Source organism: Octodon degus, unplaced genomic scaffold, assembly GCF_000260255.1.
Source record: "Octodon degus isolate 3935 unplaced genomic scaffold, OctDeg1.0 scaffold00031, whole genome shotgun sequence".
Lineage (NCBI taxonomy): Eukaryota > Metazoa > Chordata > Mammalia > Rodentia > Octodontidae > Octodon > Octodon degus.
Genome location: NW_004524607.1, coordinates 7,242,991 through 7,259,668, shown reverse-complemented (window position 1 = coordinate 7,259,668; position 16,678 = coordinate 7,242,991). Strand labels below are relative to the sequence as shown.

The window sequence follows — 16,678 nt, the reverse complement described above, 5'->3', positions numbered from 1 at the left end:
ATATATATATATATATATATATGTCAAAGACAGGAGAAAAGTCCATGGGCTTGGCATTTGCCATGATTAGAGTGGTCACCAAAGGACAATGAGTTAGGAACAAGATACAGTGTCACTTTTGCTGGGAGGAGGAGGAGCAGGGGAAGAAAAGGCTTCTGATCCAGTGGAGGGGCCTGCATAGCCGGATCTGTTGCAGTGTGGTTTTAGCACCATTCAGCAGTAAGAAAATATAAGTTCACTGAAATGTCTACATTATACTAACATATATGACCTTCTTTTGGGAGCAATATCCTCTTTGTCTTTCTTCAAATGTAGCTTCACAAATGTCTCTTCTTTACCTCTTTTTCACTACTTAGAAAAGAAGGGAGTTTATAATTTTGGCCCTATTTTTAAGAACTGTGAGAAGCTCTCCAAGACTTTCGATAGGTTGAATGACTAGTGCATGCTAACACTGTGCCAATGGAAAATTGAAAGAACGAGATGAAAAACTCTATGAGCTTCTTGGGTCACACTGTCTGTCAGTGGCCTGGAAGCAATGTAAAGCCCAGGCTGATTTCATCTAAAAGATCTTACATTTTACACTCTCTGTGTCTCTCTTTCTCTCTCTCTCTCTCTCTCTCTCTCTCTCTCTCCCCCTTTCTTTCTTTCTTTCTTTCTTTCATTCATTCTTTCTTCTTCCTTCCTTCCTTTCTCTTTCTTTCTTTCCTTCACTCTTTCTTTCCATGTCGATAAACTACCTTAAGCAGTGCATCAGGGACTCCCGCCCAGGGGGCTTCCTAAAGAATGAGAGGCAGAAAGCACTGAGAACATTTACCCAAGACAGCCCAAGACCAGAGGCAGAAGAGAGAGTACACAGTTTCTGCTGAAGGAAGCACCACACCCCAGGCCATTGGGGTTTGGCTATGACTTTGAACAGGTCAGAGTGACAGGAGAAAATCACTCTTACGTTTCACTCAAGCTTGTGGCTGGCACTGTCTCACTAAAAGAAATAAATTCTTATTCACCAGGATTCAGCTCTCTAAGCTTCAATGTCATTGGCTGAAACCTAGACAAGAGATAGTTATTCTGCCCAGGTGCTCTGTGTGTTGTGCCTGTTATAGGTAGAGACAGTGGTCACCATGAGTCCCTGTCTATGCTGACCCTGACCCCTTACCCAGTGCCTTGGGATGATGCTGAGGTGAGGGTGACACAGCCACTTCCCTTTAAGCCTACAGAAAGGGCTGGAACTCAGTAAGAAGGACCATCAGATAGAGATCTAGAATCATGCTGGGTGACAGACCAACGTGACTGGCTGCTTGGAGAGCCCAGGGGAGCTGTGAGATGGAGCTGAGCCCGGGAGCCCAGCTAGGTAGCTGATTGTGACACCTCTGTAGGGAAGGATGTGGGTGGGCACTGATTCAGAAGGGGATCTTGTGTGGGGCCACCCCATAACTCAAATAATGTGTGTTGCTCCCAAGCAGCGCAGTAGTAAATGGCCTCATCTTCTTTTTCTACATAATTTATGGTAAGGATTGAGGAGAGAGTTGCAAAATTCTTCCTCACTGAAACTCTGTTGTTTCTTCCTTGAGCTGGAATTGTTGATGAGACTATTTGAACCAGATGCTCTAATGCCTGGTCCTTTTTCACCCAGTACCAATGAATACTGTCATATTCAAAATCATCAGGTGATATCTTGCAGCGTATGTCAACCCTTTTCTTTAGTTCTGTGGTAACAGATATTTGGGGTTGCCCCATTGTTTTCACTCCAAGCCCACCTGTAAGTAAAAGAAGAGAACTGTCAATTGAACTTCTGGGAATATAAGAAGGAATCGTGGGAGAATTACTTTGCTCACTCTTCAGAACCAAAATGGGCAGAGCCTGACTCACAAGCCCAGAAGGAGAGGAAGGTAAGTACTTGCAGCAGGGACATCCTGAATACCAGGCTGTGTCCTCAAAGAGGAGGCAGGAGGGTGGGGAGCTGGTGAGTGGACCCCAGGCAGAGACAGGAGGGCGTGGCCAGTAGTGGCAGAGGAAGGAAGTGGGGGGAGGTGGCTCTGGGCTGCAGAAAGAAATAGCAATGAGACAGTTTCAAAACAGGTTAATACTACAGTTATAATAAATATACTACATATTGTTGTCTTTGTAGTATTTATTCATAGTACAAGATGCAGACATGATATCTTGTCTAAACATTATTAGTACAAGTCTTTCTTCTCATTGAACTAAGAGAAAGTAGCTGTATATCTATCCTGTCTTGAATATACATATATATTTTTTTCACTGCAAAATGGTCCTTCATTTATATCCCTGTTTTCTATTTAGTTTTGTCACAAATGGGTAGTTCATTGCCATTCAAATATTTAGGTGTGGTGAATTCAGCAAAATAATCCAATATAGTCCAGGAGTCCATAATAGTAGTGGGTTATCCGTAAGAATGGCATTGTCAGAAGTTGTTGACTTGAGCCTTTGACGGCTCAGCATATTAATATGGTTTTAAATATGGTTTTACTTTTTATACCTTGTTTTTATACTTTTCTGTTGGATGGTTAAGACCAAGATAAAACAAGACCTATAAGTTCATTAAAGTAGTATGCATTTGATCATGGCGTCTCTATTTATGCAGAACTTGGAGTCTTGAGCTGACGTTTCCATCCTAAAGGATTCAAGGTCCAGATGAGATTTCTGATCTTGGTTTGCTTGGCCCCATGGCTGTCCTGAACCTGAAGGGGAGCGACCTGGCCATCCAGGGTTCCCTTCTCTGCTTTCCAGTAAAGGAGGCCACGTCCTTGGCTGATGAGTCTTACAGCAGAGGAAGAGGCCCTAGGAGGAGATGCAGAGGAGCCTCCTGTGCCAGCACTGTCCCACAAGAGGCTGAGGGACTGACAACAGGAGCGCTCAACACATTTCACTGCAGGGGAGGAAATGGAGCCTGGACATGGATCTGGGACAGTGGCTGCCAGGATGGGGCCATGGCATTTCACCACATCATCTTCTGGATGCTGTTTTCTACACCAAGACATTAACAGAGTGCCCTCATTATCGTTACACTCTGAATATGTTAGTAGGAAGAAATTTTCATATTTAGAATTACTCCACTCAAAGTTCATTAAGTACAATTTAACATACTCCATGGTTTAAAGGTAGTAAAAGTCAATGCCATATGAAGAAATGTACCCATAGTCATGCCACTGGCATGGGAAGGCTGGGTGTGGATGTGGGACAAAGGCTTGGTCGGTAAAGACTGTAAAGGGAGGAAATAGAAAATAAAAACACGTGTCACTCGTGAATGTCATTTGAGTCAGCAAGTGACAATCTGTTTGCTCAAGAACCAACCAGGAAACATTACAGACTTTATAATGTCTGTGACAACTACCTAGCCAAAACATTTTTAGTGCAAATTCACCTTAGGGCCTTAAGTAGACAAATGCAGGAAGTCATGTTCAATTAAACTTTATTTACTAAACTCAGCAGTTGACTTACACAAGGAGGGTCAGTTGCTGACCCTCCTTATAATCCATGGTAAGCACTGTCACCATCACTGTCAGCAGAGAACCTTCATTTTTGTGTGACTCCCTACAGTGGGACTCCGCCACGAGTCTTTTGCAAACCTAATAGCATAGTATGCATAGAACATGAGGCATAGAGGCCCAGAGAAGCACAGTCCCAACTTTCTTTTCTCTCTAGAAAGCATCCAGGCACGCAGGCTGGCTTTGACCCCTCCAGATCCTCTTTGCTTTGCATCTCTACTCTTCCTACTTTTGCAACACAGTCTTATCTTTCTGATCTTCTTACCCAGAAGGTCTTGTTTTCCCTGCAGAACCCTGCAGACAAAACTTCTAGGCTCCTGCCTGAATCAGAGCTTGTGCTGGCCCAGCTGTGAGTTCTAGTGTGGGCTTCAATCCCTGTTGACTAGACACAGGACTCTACTTTAGTCTCTCATATGCCCGAAGAGTTGAAGGCTTCCTGGTAATATAATGCTCACTGGCTTTCCTGAGGAAGACTTAAGATACCAGTGAATGACATGCAATTACCAAGAAAGTTGCATCAATCTTGCAAAACTAACAAAGCCCATGAATGTAATATGAGCGTAACAAGTGCATTGCTTTAATAGGTACCCCTTTTTCTTGGCATGCACCCATCTGTAACCTTCATTCTGAAGCAATCAGTTGGTAGACATCTCTGTACGGTTCATTAACAGACAACTAAATTTTGATATGAACAATCTACCTGTGCTTTAGAGTTCATGCACTGTCGAATTTAATAATAAATGGTGTGAAACAGTTTGGACTATAACTGTGGACTCTGCAGATCATTCTGGGAAAGTAGAATCCAAGTTCCCCTGGGAAGCTACAGAAGGGCTGCAGGGAGGGAGCCCAGCCTAGAATCTAGTCCAGCATTAATGTGGTGACCCTGTGGAAGGATGTGGGTGGGCACAGGCCTAGAGGTGTTCTTGTGCAGGGTCCCCTGCAAACTTGGGTACTGTGCTGCTTCCAGTATACACAGTAATATGTGGCCTCACCTTCTTTCTCCAAGAAATTTATTTTCAACATGGACATGGAAGTGCAAGAATCTTTACTTGCCTCAAACTTACTCCCACTTTGATTGGGAACTGCCAGGACATATAAGAGATACTCAAAATGCTGATTTGGCTCTAGCCGGTACCAGTGTATAGGCAAGTTGTCAAAGTTTACAATGGATGTGTTACAAGATGAGTGGGCAGTCTTTTCTCTTGCTCTGGACATTGATATATCATTTTGTTCCACTGCCCCAGTGCAACTGCAAGCAAAGAAGAGAAATCCTTGTAAACAAATTATACAAATAATTAGCAGTAAAGCATGGCATCATTCTCTTCTGTAGAAGAAAACTTTTGGTAATGACTCACAAGCCCAAAGGGAGAAGAGGAAACTGCATTCTGCAGCAGCATCCTGAGGGCCAGCCTGGCTTCCCAGGGAGAGGGTGAGACTGTGAGTGCCCTGTCAGCCAGAGGCCTCTGGTCAGTGGCAGGAGGGCGTGGCATCCAGTGGCTTATGAGAAAGTCCAGGGCCAGGTTGTTTTTAAGGTATCTTCATGATTTACTGCGTTCTGAGGACTCTGCTCACATTGTGTAACTGGGAAAACATCTTTCACAGTTATTCATATTTTTAAGAGAAGTGTTTCACACTGTATGAGCTTTTCTGTAGGTTGTACTGTTAACAATTTCTAAATGTCTGATAAACCCACTGTACTTGGATTTTCAAAGCTGCATGGTATTTTCCTCTTTTGAATGCAGAAGGAATCATGGGTCTTGTTCTCTGTGATTCCTGCTTTTTGTTGGATCCTGAGAGGCTGCTGATAGAGAGTTCTCCCATAAGATCTCAAACAAGGTGTTTTTTTCTCTGTTGAGTATTTAGTTAAACTGTTTTATTCTTTTCCTACTTTTATGTTTCAGTCTTACCTTTCTGATCTTCTTACTCAGGAGATTTTCTCTGTTTGTTTCTGTGTTTGTTTTTCTGTACTAAGGATTGAACTCAGGACTTCATGCTTGTCAGGTAGGCGCTTATCCAATTGAGTTATCTCCCTAGCACAAAGAGCTTTTGCTTTCCTTGCAGATAGGAGCTTATTTAATAAATTCTGCAGAGAAACCTTCTGGGGTTGTGCATGATGCAGGATTTGTGCTGCCCCAACGGTGAGCTCTGAGTGTAGGCTGCACCTCATCCCTGTTCACAGGACACAGGATTCTAATTTGGTCTCTCATGTGCCTCCAAGAGCTGAAGACTGACTCATCATGTGATTCTTACAGCTTTCCTCAGGAAGGCTCAAGGTACCAGCGAACAACATACAGTGACCACGAAGAACACTTCAACCTCTGAAAACCAACAGTGTTCATGAATGAAGTATGAGTGTGAACAACAACACTGCTTTAATATGTGCCCCTCTTTCTTGGCATGCACCCATCTGCTGCCTTTATTCTGAAGCATTCTGTGGGTTGACAGCTCTGGGGAGTTACTTAAGAAATAACTGAATTTTTCATAGCTATTTTTTCAACCTGTATTTGTGAGTTCCTGCACAGTCTAATTTAATAAGAAATGGTACAAAATAGTTTGGACCATAACTGCAGCCTCTATGTGGGTCATTTATGGAAAGCAGAATACAAGTTCCCCTGGGCAGCTGCAGAAGGGCTGCAGGGAGGGAGCCCAGCCTAGGGTCTAACTGAGCATTGATGTAGTGAGTCCAAGGAGGATGTGGGTGGGCACAGGCCTATAAGTGTTCTGTGCACGGTCCCCTGTGAAATCTGGCACTGTGCTTCTCCCAGTGTGCTTCTCCTCATCTTCTTTTTCCAAGAAATTTATTTTCAGTGTCAATATGGAAGTGTGAGAATCTTTACTTGCCTCAAGCTTATCCCCACTTGGATAGGGAATTGCCAACACCCAGAAGAGATACTCAAAACCTGGATTTGGCTTTAGCTGGTAACCAATGTGTGGACACGCTGTTAAAGTTTACAACAGATGCCATACAAGACAGGTGGGCAGTCTTTTCTCTTGCTCTGGATATTGATATTTCATTTTATTACAAGTTCCCCAGTAAAGTGGCAAGCAGAGAAGAGAATTCCTTATAAACAAATGAAACAAGAATAAGTAACAGGAAAGCATGGGTTCATTCTTTCCTATAGAAGAAAATGACTGGAAATCACTCACAAGGCAGAGGGAGGAGAGGAAGACTGCGTTCAAGAGCAGCATCCCCTCGGCCAGGATGGGTCCCAGGGAGCAGGTGAGATGGTATGGGCCCGGTGAGCTGGGGGCCTCTGGTCAGTGGAAGGAGGGCGGGGCTTCCTGAGGCTTATGGAGAAGTCCAGCGCCAGGTTGCTTCCAGGGGTTCGTCATGATTTACTGCAGTTCTGAAGACTCTGCTCACATTGTGTAACTGGGATAAAAACTTTCACACATATTCATATTTTTAAGAGATTGTTTCACACTTCTTGAGTTTCTATGTAGGTGGTATTGTTAATAATTTCTAAATGTTTGATAAGCCCACCATACTTTGACTTTCAAAGCTGCATGGATTTCCCTCTTTTGAATGTAGAAGGTATCGTGGGTCTTGTTCTCTGTTATTCCCACTTTTTCTGAGCCCCGAGAGACAACAGATAAGAGTGTTCTGTCCTAAGACCTAAAATAAGGCATCCCTGTAACTCACTACGGCTTGGGAATGCTCTTTGGGGTACTGGATAAGGCAGCGACACGAAGAACGTATCACACTCTGAAAGCTTGTTTCTACATTCTTGTGTAGAGAGTGTACATATTCTCAGAAAACTGCTGTTTCTCAGCACACTGGAATGTCCTTCTCTCTAACTGAAAGTTTAGGTAACCAATAGGGATGTCACACATAGGTGGAAGACGTCAGTGTGGCTCACAGTGAGGGAACACGAGGGTTAGGAGCACTAAGGGCAGGAAATAGATCTCAAAGGTTGAGGCCATCCAGGTGCGGGGGGGGGGGTGAGAAAGATGCCCACTGGCTGATTCCATCCTGATACACACTGGCATTTACTTTAGTCTATGATTCCTGGTCACTGAAATCCTGCTCTTATTATTCAGCTCAGAGTTACTGTTGTATAGTGCATGCTTCACAAAGGTGGGATTTTTCTTCTCTGTGGGAGCAAGAACTATATGCAGCACTTCGTTTTATCTTCCAGTCCTTTGGATTTCAACCTCAGGAGCCAGATGGCCTGAGCCTGAGACTCCTTTGCCATGGATGAACTATGTGACTTGGACAAGTGTCTGAAACAAGTAGCATCATATTTATCTTAGGGTAACAACAGAAAAGATCCCACGAGTTGCTATGAAGCACAGAAGATTCAGCTTATGCAAAAGCTTGAAGGTGCTGACGAAGGTCTCCCTCACTCACAAGACTATTCATGTGGTTCTCTTGACCCATGCTTTCTGTCATAAACTAATCCAAAATTATCCTCTCTCTGGTGTATTCACTTGGCAGCCTAATACCTGAAAGCATTAGTCAGGTCGTAACATGATGTATATCATTGAATGTGAAGCAAGAACCTGTGCTCATCCTCCCCTTCTGAAAGACAATAGATGGGTCCCAATGGCCCTGTCTCAGATAATCAGTGTTGTAGAATGTGGAATGGTTGAAAAAAGAAGTGGTACTTTTATATAATGGAGTACTACTCAACTAAAAAGAATGATAAACTCGAACCCTTCATATTTAAGTGGATGCCACTTGAAGATATACTTATAAGTGAAATGAACCAGACCCACATCTGTAAATATCATATAATCTCCCTAGTAAAAGGACTTAAAAGAGGAACTACATATAGAAAGTTACAACACAAATAAAAGGACAGTAAGAACTTGAGGACTGGACAATGAGGAGTGGGCAAGGGGAAAAGCTGGCAAATATGACAGGGGCAAAGCCATACATTTGTATGCATGAGATAGCTGAGGCAGTGATCCTGGGGTACATCAGCAGGTTTTTGAGACTAGCTTTGGCTGGTGGGATTCTCACTCTGACTAACTGTATATGTTGGTGCCCGTGAGCCAGGCGGCTGCACTGAGGAGGCAGATGTGTAACAGAGGGGGCATGCTTGGAGTGCCTGCCATCCTGGTCTTCTAAATATGTACTTCTTGTCATGACATACCATTTGTTGTCATAATGTCTCTAAATTAAAGGCTTTTTTAAAGGGTAATAAATTGAAAATAAAGACACAAGAATAAGAAAAAAAAGTCACATGTCTGTCCATATATGGTTAGGTTTCTAAATTTCTCTGTAAAAATATGTAAATGCTTCTTTCTTCTTTTATAAAATTATGTTTCCTTCATATTCTGTAAGGACTTAAGGTTCAACATATCAATATTTGATGGAAAATACCTGTTCCATGATATACCAAAAATGCTTGATATTTAAACAGATAGGGTAAACCAAACAGCATATATTGCAGGTTAATAACTAGCTTCTCTTCTGGAGGGTTAACAATCTAAGTTAGCAGTTTAAAATTGGAGAAAAAGAAGGGTGGTAAGATCAGCCAAGATTTTGGCTCTAGCTTTTCAAGGTCAGTGAAGACTCAAGACATAGGAGAACCTGTACTGTAACAACATGTAACTCAGTTGTGCTCCAAATATTCTGATCAATAAGATTATGGAGCCACAGTGGAATGTGATCGATGATGTATAGTGTGCCTGGAGAGAGTCAAATGGAGAGAAAAAACATTTTCTCAAGCTTTCACAGAAAGCAAATTGGTCAAGCAATGGCCGTGACTCATCCTCATGGCTGACACTGTCAAAAAATGTACAAAGTGCAGTACAGGGCTACAGGATAAATCCTGAGAGTACTTGGCTCACCTTATCAGATACAAAAGTTACATTTCTTGTTATATAGGTCTTGCTTTATGTTGGTCTTAACCATCCAACAGAAAAGTATAAAAACAAGGTATATAAAGTAAAGCCATATTCATACGATGAGCTGTAAAAGGCTCAAGTCAATAACTTCTGAGGATAGCCCACTAATATTATAGACTGCTAGACAGTGTTAGATTGTTTAACTAAATTCAAACATCTATAGTACTTAGATGCCAATAGAATATCCACCTCTGCCAGGACAAAAAAAAAGGATACAAAGGAAAGATCATTTTGTATTTATATATAAAAATAGTTAGGATAAATATACAGCCACTTTCGTTTAATTCAGTGATAAGAAAGAGGTGTACTAATAGTGTTTGGACAGGATATTCTATCAGCTTGTTGTTCTATGGATAACCACTAAGAAGACAACAATGTACAATGTATTGATTATCCAAACTGTCCTATTAATCAGCTGTGAAAATATCTCATTTCATTTCACTGACCTTCTCAGACCAAAAAACTACAACTCTTGTTGCACAGGTCCTGCTTTACCTTGGTCTTAACCATCCAGTAGAAAAGTATGAAGACGAAATATAGGAAGTAAAGCCATGATGTTATGTTGAGCTGTGGGGGACTCAGGTCAATAATTTCTGACATTGCCAGTTAAACAGAAGACCCAATGCTATTATGGGCTACTGGACTCTTTTAGAATATTTTGCTGAGTTTACACTCCTATAATATTCATAATGGAACTTAGAAAAAATGGGGTATACTGATGAATGTCCATTTTGTATCTGTGTATTCAAAGTGGTTAGGATAGATATATAGTTGCATTCTCTTAATGAATAGAATGATTTGTTCTAATGGTGTTTGTAAATAGGATCTCAAGTCTGCATCTTGTACAGCAATTAACCACTAAGCAGAATATATGCAGTGTATTATTTGTTGAAACTGTACTTCCGATTTGATTTGAAACTGTCTCATTGCTGTTTATCAATAAAATTTTGAAAAATAAAGAAACTATCTCATTCATATTTATATCTCAAAAAAATAAAGAAAAAAAAAGAACTGTGATCATTCCAATATCAGGGTGAATTAGGGTTTAGTTACATTTTTAAACAACTGAGATTCCCTTTTGCTGATTATAACTCATCCAGATTTCATTGCCTCCCTGTAAAATGGACATGCACTGGTTTCACTGCGGAGGTGATGTGATCATTGTATGTGGGATTCCCAGGAAACACTGAGTCTCTCCTTCAGGATGAGAGGATGCAGATAGCACATGTCTTTGGGATGATGATGCCAATGGGATCCTACTCTGTGTCTGCAGGTTAGCAGGTGGAGACCAACTGCACAACACAGTAGTATCATTGAAGATCTGGAAATGAAATGGGCAATGCCTCATAAGGAACAGGACCCAAGATGTCTTTCCAGAAGTGTCAAGAGGGTTGATTGAAGGCAAGGCAGAGTCTGCAGTCAAGCTGAGAGAATGCTGAGCTTGCAAACAAGGGGATGATGTGGGTGAGCAGATGTCAAAGGAGGCTGCCCTGTGGGCCAGCTTGGCATTTCCAGTGCCCTGAGCCCCAAGTGGCTCAGCATAAATAACCATACATTTTCTTTCCATCAAGTTTTACATAAGGATGGAAATAGATATTTGAAAGTTTTTCTTGTTGAATTTTTTTATTTGAACCCAAATAGCCTCAAATAAGGGTTTCTATTGCAGAGATGCATATCAGAGTCCTTTGCTTTAGTTTCTGTTGGTACCATTGTGTAGGTGTATTTTACAAAATGAAAATTAACCTAGCTATGGAGATAGCACATCAGCACAGGTGCCTTCTTGGAAGCCCAATGTCCTGAGTTTGATTACTGACAAAAAATGGGGGAAAAAAAGAATTAAAAGAATGAACCTCAGTTAATTTGCTAGGATTGTAGGTCTGAGATGTTGGAATAATAGATAGTGGCTATGAGTGCACTTTGTATCGCAAAATGATTAGAAGATTTTGAGTGCAGCACCATGAAGTAATCAAAAGATAAAATTAACTTGAAAATACTTTCGTAAGAAGGTTAAAAACTAAACTGACCTTCAACTTTGAGGTCATTCTCACTTCACTTGAGAAGCCACAGGCATTAAGATTCGAAAGACATGGAGGATCTGTAGTGCAGTGAAAGGACAGGGCCCCGTGCTGATTACAACTCAGGGAAGTCAAGTTCCTATGCTCTGGGCTTCCCTCAGGAGAGCGTCTCACAGAAGTTGGTAGAGGGAAGATGACACAGAGTGATGGGTGCGGAAGGGAGCAGCTTCTACTTGGCCTGGGCTTTACAACATTCTGAAGACGCTGTCCAAGAGATATATTCTAAAACCATATTTTTTTTTTTTGTTTTTGGTCTTTTTATGACAGTGTCTAGCTGTGCAGCTCAGGTAGACCTTGGGCTCACTTTGTAGCTCAGGCTGGTCTCAAACTTGCAATGAACCACTTGCCTCAGCCTTCCAGGCATATTCAATTTTATTTTTGTGTGATGAGCCTAACATTCAGTATCAGATGGAATAGCAAGAACAGTTGACACTCTCCTGTACATGGTCTTGTACCATGTCACTCATGCTCCTCCCCGGCCTAACATCAGGGAATCCCGTTCTCACTCTGACAGTAGGAAAAGTGGAGCAAAGAGCTTGATGTCTAGTCAGCAAGCTGGCTCTTGTGGAACTGGGAAAAGAACAGAAACTCCCAGAAGAAAATCTGAGTAAGTGTTCTCAAAAAGGATGACAAAAAGCCATTATCAAATTGTTTTTTATTGTATTTGATACAGGGTCACAGGATGCAGCTCAGATTCCTAGTGATCCATCTGTTTTCAGTCTCCCGTGCACTGGGATTACAGGTATGCACCAGCAGGCCCAGTTTCAGTGGCTGGCTCAGCATGCCCAGGGGTGGTGCCCATACTGAATGTGGTGCCAGGGATTGATTGCATGTCCCTGTGCTTGCCTCAGCAGGTGCTTTCTCTACTGGCGTACAGTGCAGGCCCTGTCAGTAATTATCATATACTTTTAAACATTTTCTCTACATGTTTTCATAGTAGCATGTTTGTACTAAATACTTTTTCAATTGTAGCTCAGACATGGTTTCATATTCTATTCTTTCAGATACTTTTAAGTGTAAAAATATAACAGATTCTTAATAAAGCCATTGTGAATGTTCTCATTAATGACCTGTGATGCTAAGCAGCCCTATAACTTCATCTGATGTGGCTGAATCTCTTTCTGTCTCATTTTCTACATTTATAATTGCTCAAGTATCTCTAAGAACCTGAAATAAGTAAACTTATTACATGAGGAGAATAAATATAAACCATGCATAGTAATTAAGGAACATTATAAATATTTATTAAATTTTCAAGTTATATTTTATTTATTATTAAAGTACAAGAAATATGTTTCATTAAATAATATTTTATTGCAAAATGTATGCCTTTCTTTTGCAACAATGAATAAAACCAATAAAAGTATAACAAGAAACACTCCACCCATCATATGGAGGAAAACATCTATCCTAATACCACTATAGTACCTTCATTTGATCCTTTCCAATAATATAGGCATTTGTATCATTCAGAGTTAATGCATACTATATATACTTTGTGTATTATTTGATAATCATTGGCAAATATTTCATAATTATTGGCAAAGTCTCAAAATGTTATTTTTAAAGCTTCAGATGCTCTATAATTGAATATTACAGAAAACATTCTTACTTTTGTTCCACTTTGACATACCTAAAGGAAAATAATATAAGTAAATGAATGTTTGAAGGTGGGAATCAATTTTCTAATGAAAGTTAACTGGAAATTGATTATCTTTTCATTTATACCCTAAATTAATTTCTCCAATCCAGGGCTCATGTTCTAACACAAGAGGATAATTTCTATGAGTTCATGATGGTTCCATGTCTCCTCCATGGTGTGGGAACTGTGTGTCCTCGCTTTGATACCCCTGTGATAGACAAACGCTTTCATGTGCTAGTCAAGAAATCCCAAATTACCTGTATCTCAACACTGTTCTATCCTGAACCAACTGTGTGACTTTGGAAAAAGTTCCACATGACTCAGAGCTTCTCTCATGTCCTGACTCAGGTGGGCGGGCTGAGAATAAGAATAGACCCTGTAGGGAGTGAAGGCCAAAGCACGTGACCCAGGAAAAGTCCTGAGACACTAAAGAGAAGTCACACAGAAACAATGTTAGCTCAAAGTTCTCCTTCCTGTACAGTCAGGAACAAGGAGTATTTATGGCTTGTGGACCCTTTAGGTAACTTAGTCAACTGTGGTGACATCATGTAAGCAGAATTAACACCACAACCTACAAAAATTAAACCTGTTTCTTCCACTGTGCGCCAGAGATATTCCAGCACTCAGTCACAGACTTTCAATCCTATAGTTTTCAGCATCGAAACTGTCCCACTGAAGATAGTCCCACTGAACAAATCCAACTTCTTTCAGGCATTGCTCACAAGGGTTCAGGCCTCTCAGCTTCAGTGTCTTGGGTTGAACCCTACACTAGACACAGTTATTCCACAGAGGTGCAGTGTGTGTTGTACGCATCGTAGGTGAAGACTTTGGTCACCATGAGTCCCTCCATGTGCTGACAGTGGCCGCTTCCCGAGAAACTCTATATCCTTCTGAGATGGGGGTGACATAGCTGGTGTCCTCTCAGCCCACAGACAGGGCTGGAACTCTGTCAAAAGTAGCATGAGATGGAGGTCGAGATTCACATGCTGGGGCGACTGCACCACCATGGCGGCTTTCTGGAGAACCCAGGGGTGCTGAGTGATGGTGTTAAGGCTGGAGCGCATCTGGAAACCTGACTGTGCCACCTCTGCAGAGCAGGATGTGGCAGGCACAGAGCCAGAAAGAGATCTTGTGTGGGTGCGTTCCACAGCCCAAGCACTGTGCGGTCCACCCAGCGCAGTAGTAAAGGGCCTCATCTTCTTTTTCTATGCGACGTATTGTAAGGATTGAGGACAGAGTTTCCAACCTCTTACTTGCCGTAACTCTGCTGATTGTTCCTTGAGCTGGGTTTTCTGTTGAGATTACTAGAACCAGATGCTCTAATGCCTGGCCCTGCTTCTGTCGGTACCATTGAATACGGTCAGATGCAAAACTATCTGTTGATACCTTGCAGTGTATGTCAGCCCTTTTATTTAGGTCTGTGGAAACAGATATCTGGGACTGCTCCACTGTGTTCAGTCCAAGCCCACCTGTAAGGAAAAGAGGAGAACTGTCAATTGAATTTCCAGGAATATAATAAGGAGTTTTGGGAGAATTACTTTGGTCACTCATCAGGACCAAAATGGGCATAAAGTGACTCACAAGCCCAGAAGGAGAAGAAGGTGAGTGTTTGCAGCAGGGACATCCTGAAAGCCAGGCTGTGTCCTCAATGAGGGGGCAGGAGAGTGGGGAGCTGGTTGGTGGAAACCCCGAGCTGACTGGAGGGCATGGCCAGCAGTGGCAGCGGAAGGAAGTGGTAGGTTGGGCGGCGCAGCTCTGCAGGGCTGCAGGAAATGTGGCTTTGGGCATCTCAGGTCCATCCTGCAAATTGAAATAGAGCCCTGATCAGTGCACGGTCCTTAGTGTGAATGACAGTGAATCATGCAGGTGCCTTAGCTACAGCAAAAAAACCTTGACAGCTATTTTGCGGAGGATTCCTGTTTCTGCATATTGCCTGATTAATTAGAACTAATTTGTAAAATCACAGATACCAAGGAGGATTTGTCATTTTGCTTTTGTAGGAGTTCTTCATCTTAACATCTTTACCACAACCACTTATCGGGGACATTTAGGGATGCATGTTACAGATGATGATGATGAAGAACAGAGGGACAAAGTGCTCGAGATTCACAGCACTGAGAAGCAGAGACTTCCTGGAATGATGCTGAAACTAGCAGAAGGGGAGAGGGCAAGGAAGCAGCTGGAAAGTAAAGATGGTTAAGCGGTGTTCTGTATACAGCCCCCTCCACAGATAAATGTAATCTTTACGTGTCATAAAGACATACCAATAATAATCTTAAGGTATATGTTAAACAGGATAAGGTAAATTAAAAACATCTATAATCACATCACCAAAATCAACAACTATTACTATAAAGGTAAGTCCACTTCTAGAGTTTTTCTGGGCAGATGCACAGATGTTAATGTTTTTCTAAAGACTATAAACTTATTTGTCTGTACAGCGCTTTGTGTTTTACTCTGTTCAGTTCACCTTCTACTCTGAGGAAATTACCACAACATTGAAGCATCTTTAATGTCTGTAGCCAGTCACTTTGTCCATGTCACATAGGAAGTCTCTGACCCTGGCAAAATATTTCAACTCTTTATTCTCCCAATTCTATTACCACTGGGTCAGAATTTGATGCAGATTAAATTCCATGCTCAGTGTAGTTCCTGTCATATAGTAAAGTTTAATGTTCTTTTAATGTTAATATTACCAGTCTCCTTTCTTTAGTGCTACTCCTTCTCATCTCCTGTCAACTTTGCCACTCTTTCTCTAGTGCTACTCCTTCCCATCTCCTGTCAACTTTGCCACTCTCTCCAGGCCTCCCTGCTGACAGACAGTTCTTAAGTAATGACTTTGGTGGGTCAAGAGAGAACCATCAAATATCATACTTCATTTTCCCACACTGGAAACTACACCAAGCTTTTCACTCATACTTACATTTTTCCATGGGGTTTTCCCGGATACCAGGTACGGCAGATCTCGTGCGCCCCTGCACTCGTGCCCTGACCTCCCCGGTGTCCACATCTGGGCTTCTTCATGAGGCAGGTGTGACAGGGACTGGGAGATGAATATGACTCCATCTGTATCTGAAAGAAAAGCGAAACCACTTTTTTAACTTGTCAGAATTTGATTTTTTCTTTTTGCTTCCTTCCTTAAAGAAGAAATAAAACAATGAAAGAAAGATAAAATGGAAAAGAAGACTTTGTGTATGAAGAAGGGAAGAGGGATTGAAGAGAGGAGAGTTAAGTGGGAAAGAAAAGGAATCAAACTCGATATGTACAGGGACAGACTCCCAATGAGGAATATGATCACAACACGTGCCTAACTTGTGCCAATAAGTACATTTCAGACTGTGAGCTTGTAAGTTCGTTCAAGTTTTGCACATTTTTTCATCGGTTCGCTATTTTCCCCAAGCTTTGAGTCTGAAGCTTGTATTTTTTTTTCAATATTTGAGATTTTATTGGTTGTGTTGAGGATCAGTACACATGATTCACTTTGTACACAATTCTTAACACACATACCAAAAAAAGCTATATGTTGTTTTTCAGTTGTTCCAGTGACTTTCCAGCTTCAAATTTAGAGGTAAATTTTCTGTAAGAGGATTAAGTACCAG

General features: G+C 41.6%; 1 gene segment (V, D, J or C); it reads right to left on the bottom strand.

The window, feature by feature from the left end:
• Positions 1–14,086, bottom strand: part of LOC101577269 — a 41,858-nt gene extending 27,772 nt beyond the window's left edge. The window contains 2 exon segments of the C gene segment in view: positions 4,460–4,755; positions 13,938–14,086. Of these exon segments, the coding sequence occupies positions 4,460–4,755; positions 13,938–14,086 (445 nt within the window).
• Positions 14,087–16,678: the final 2,592 nt, after the last annotated feature.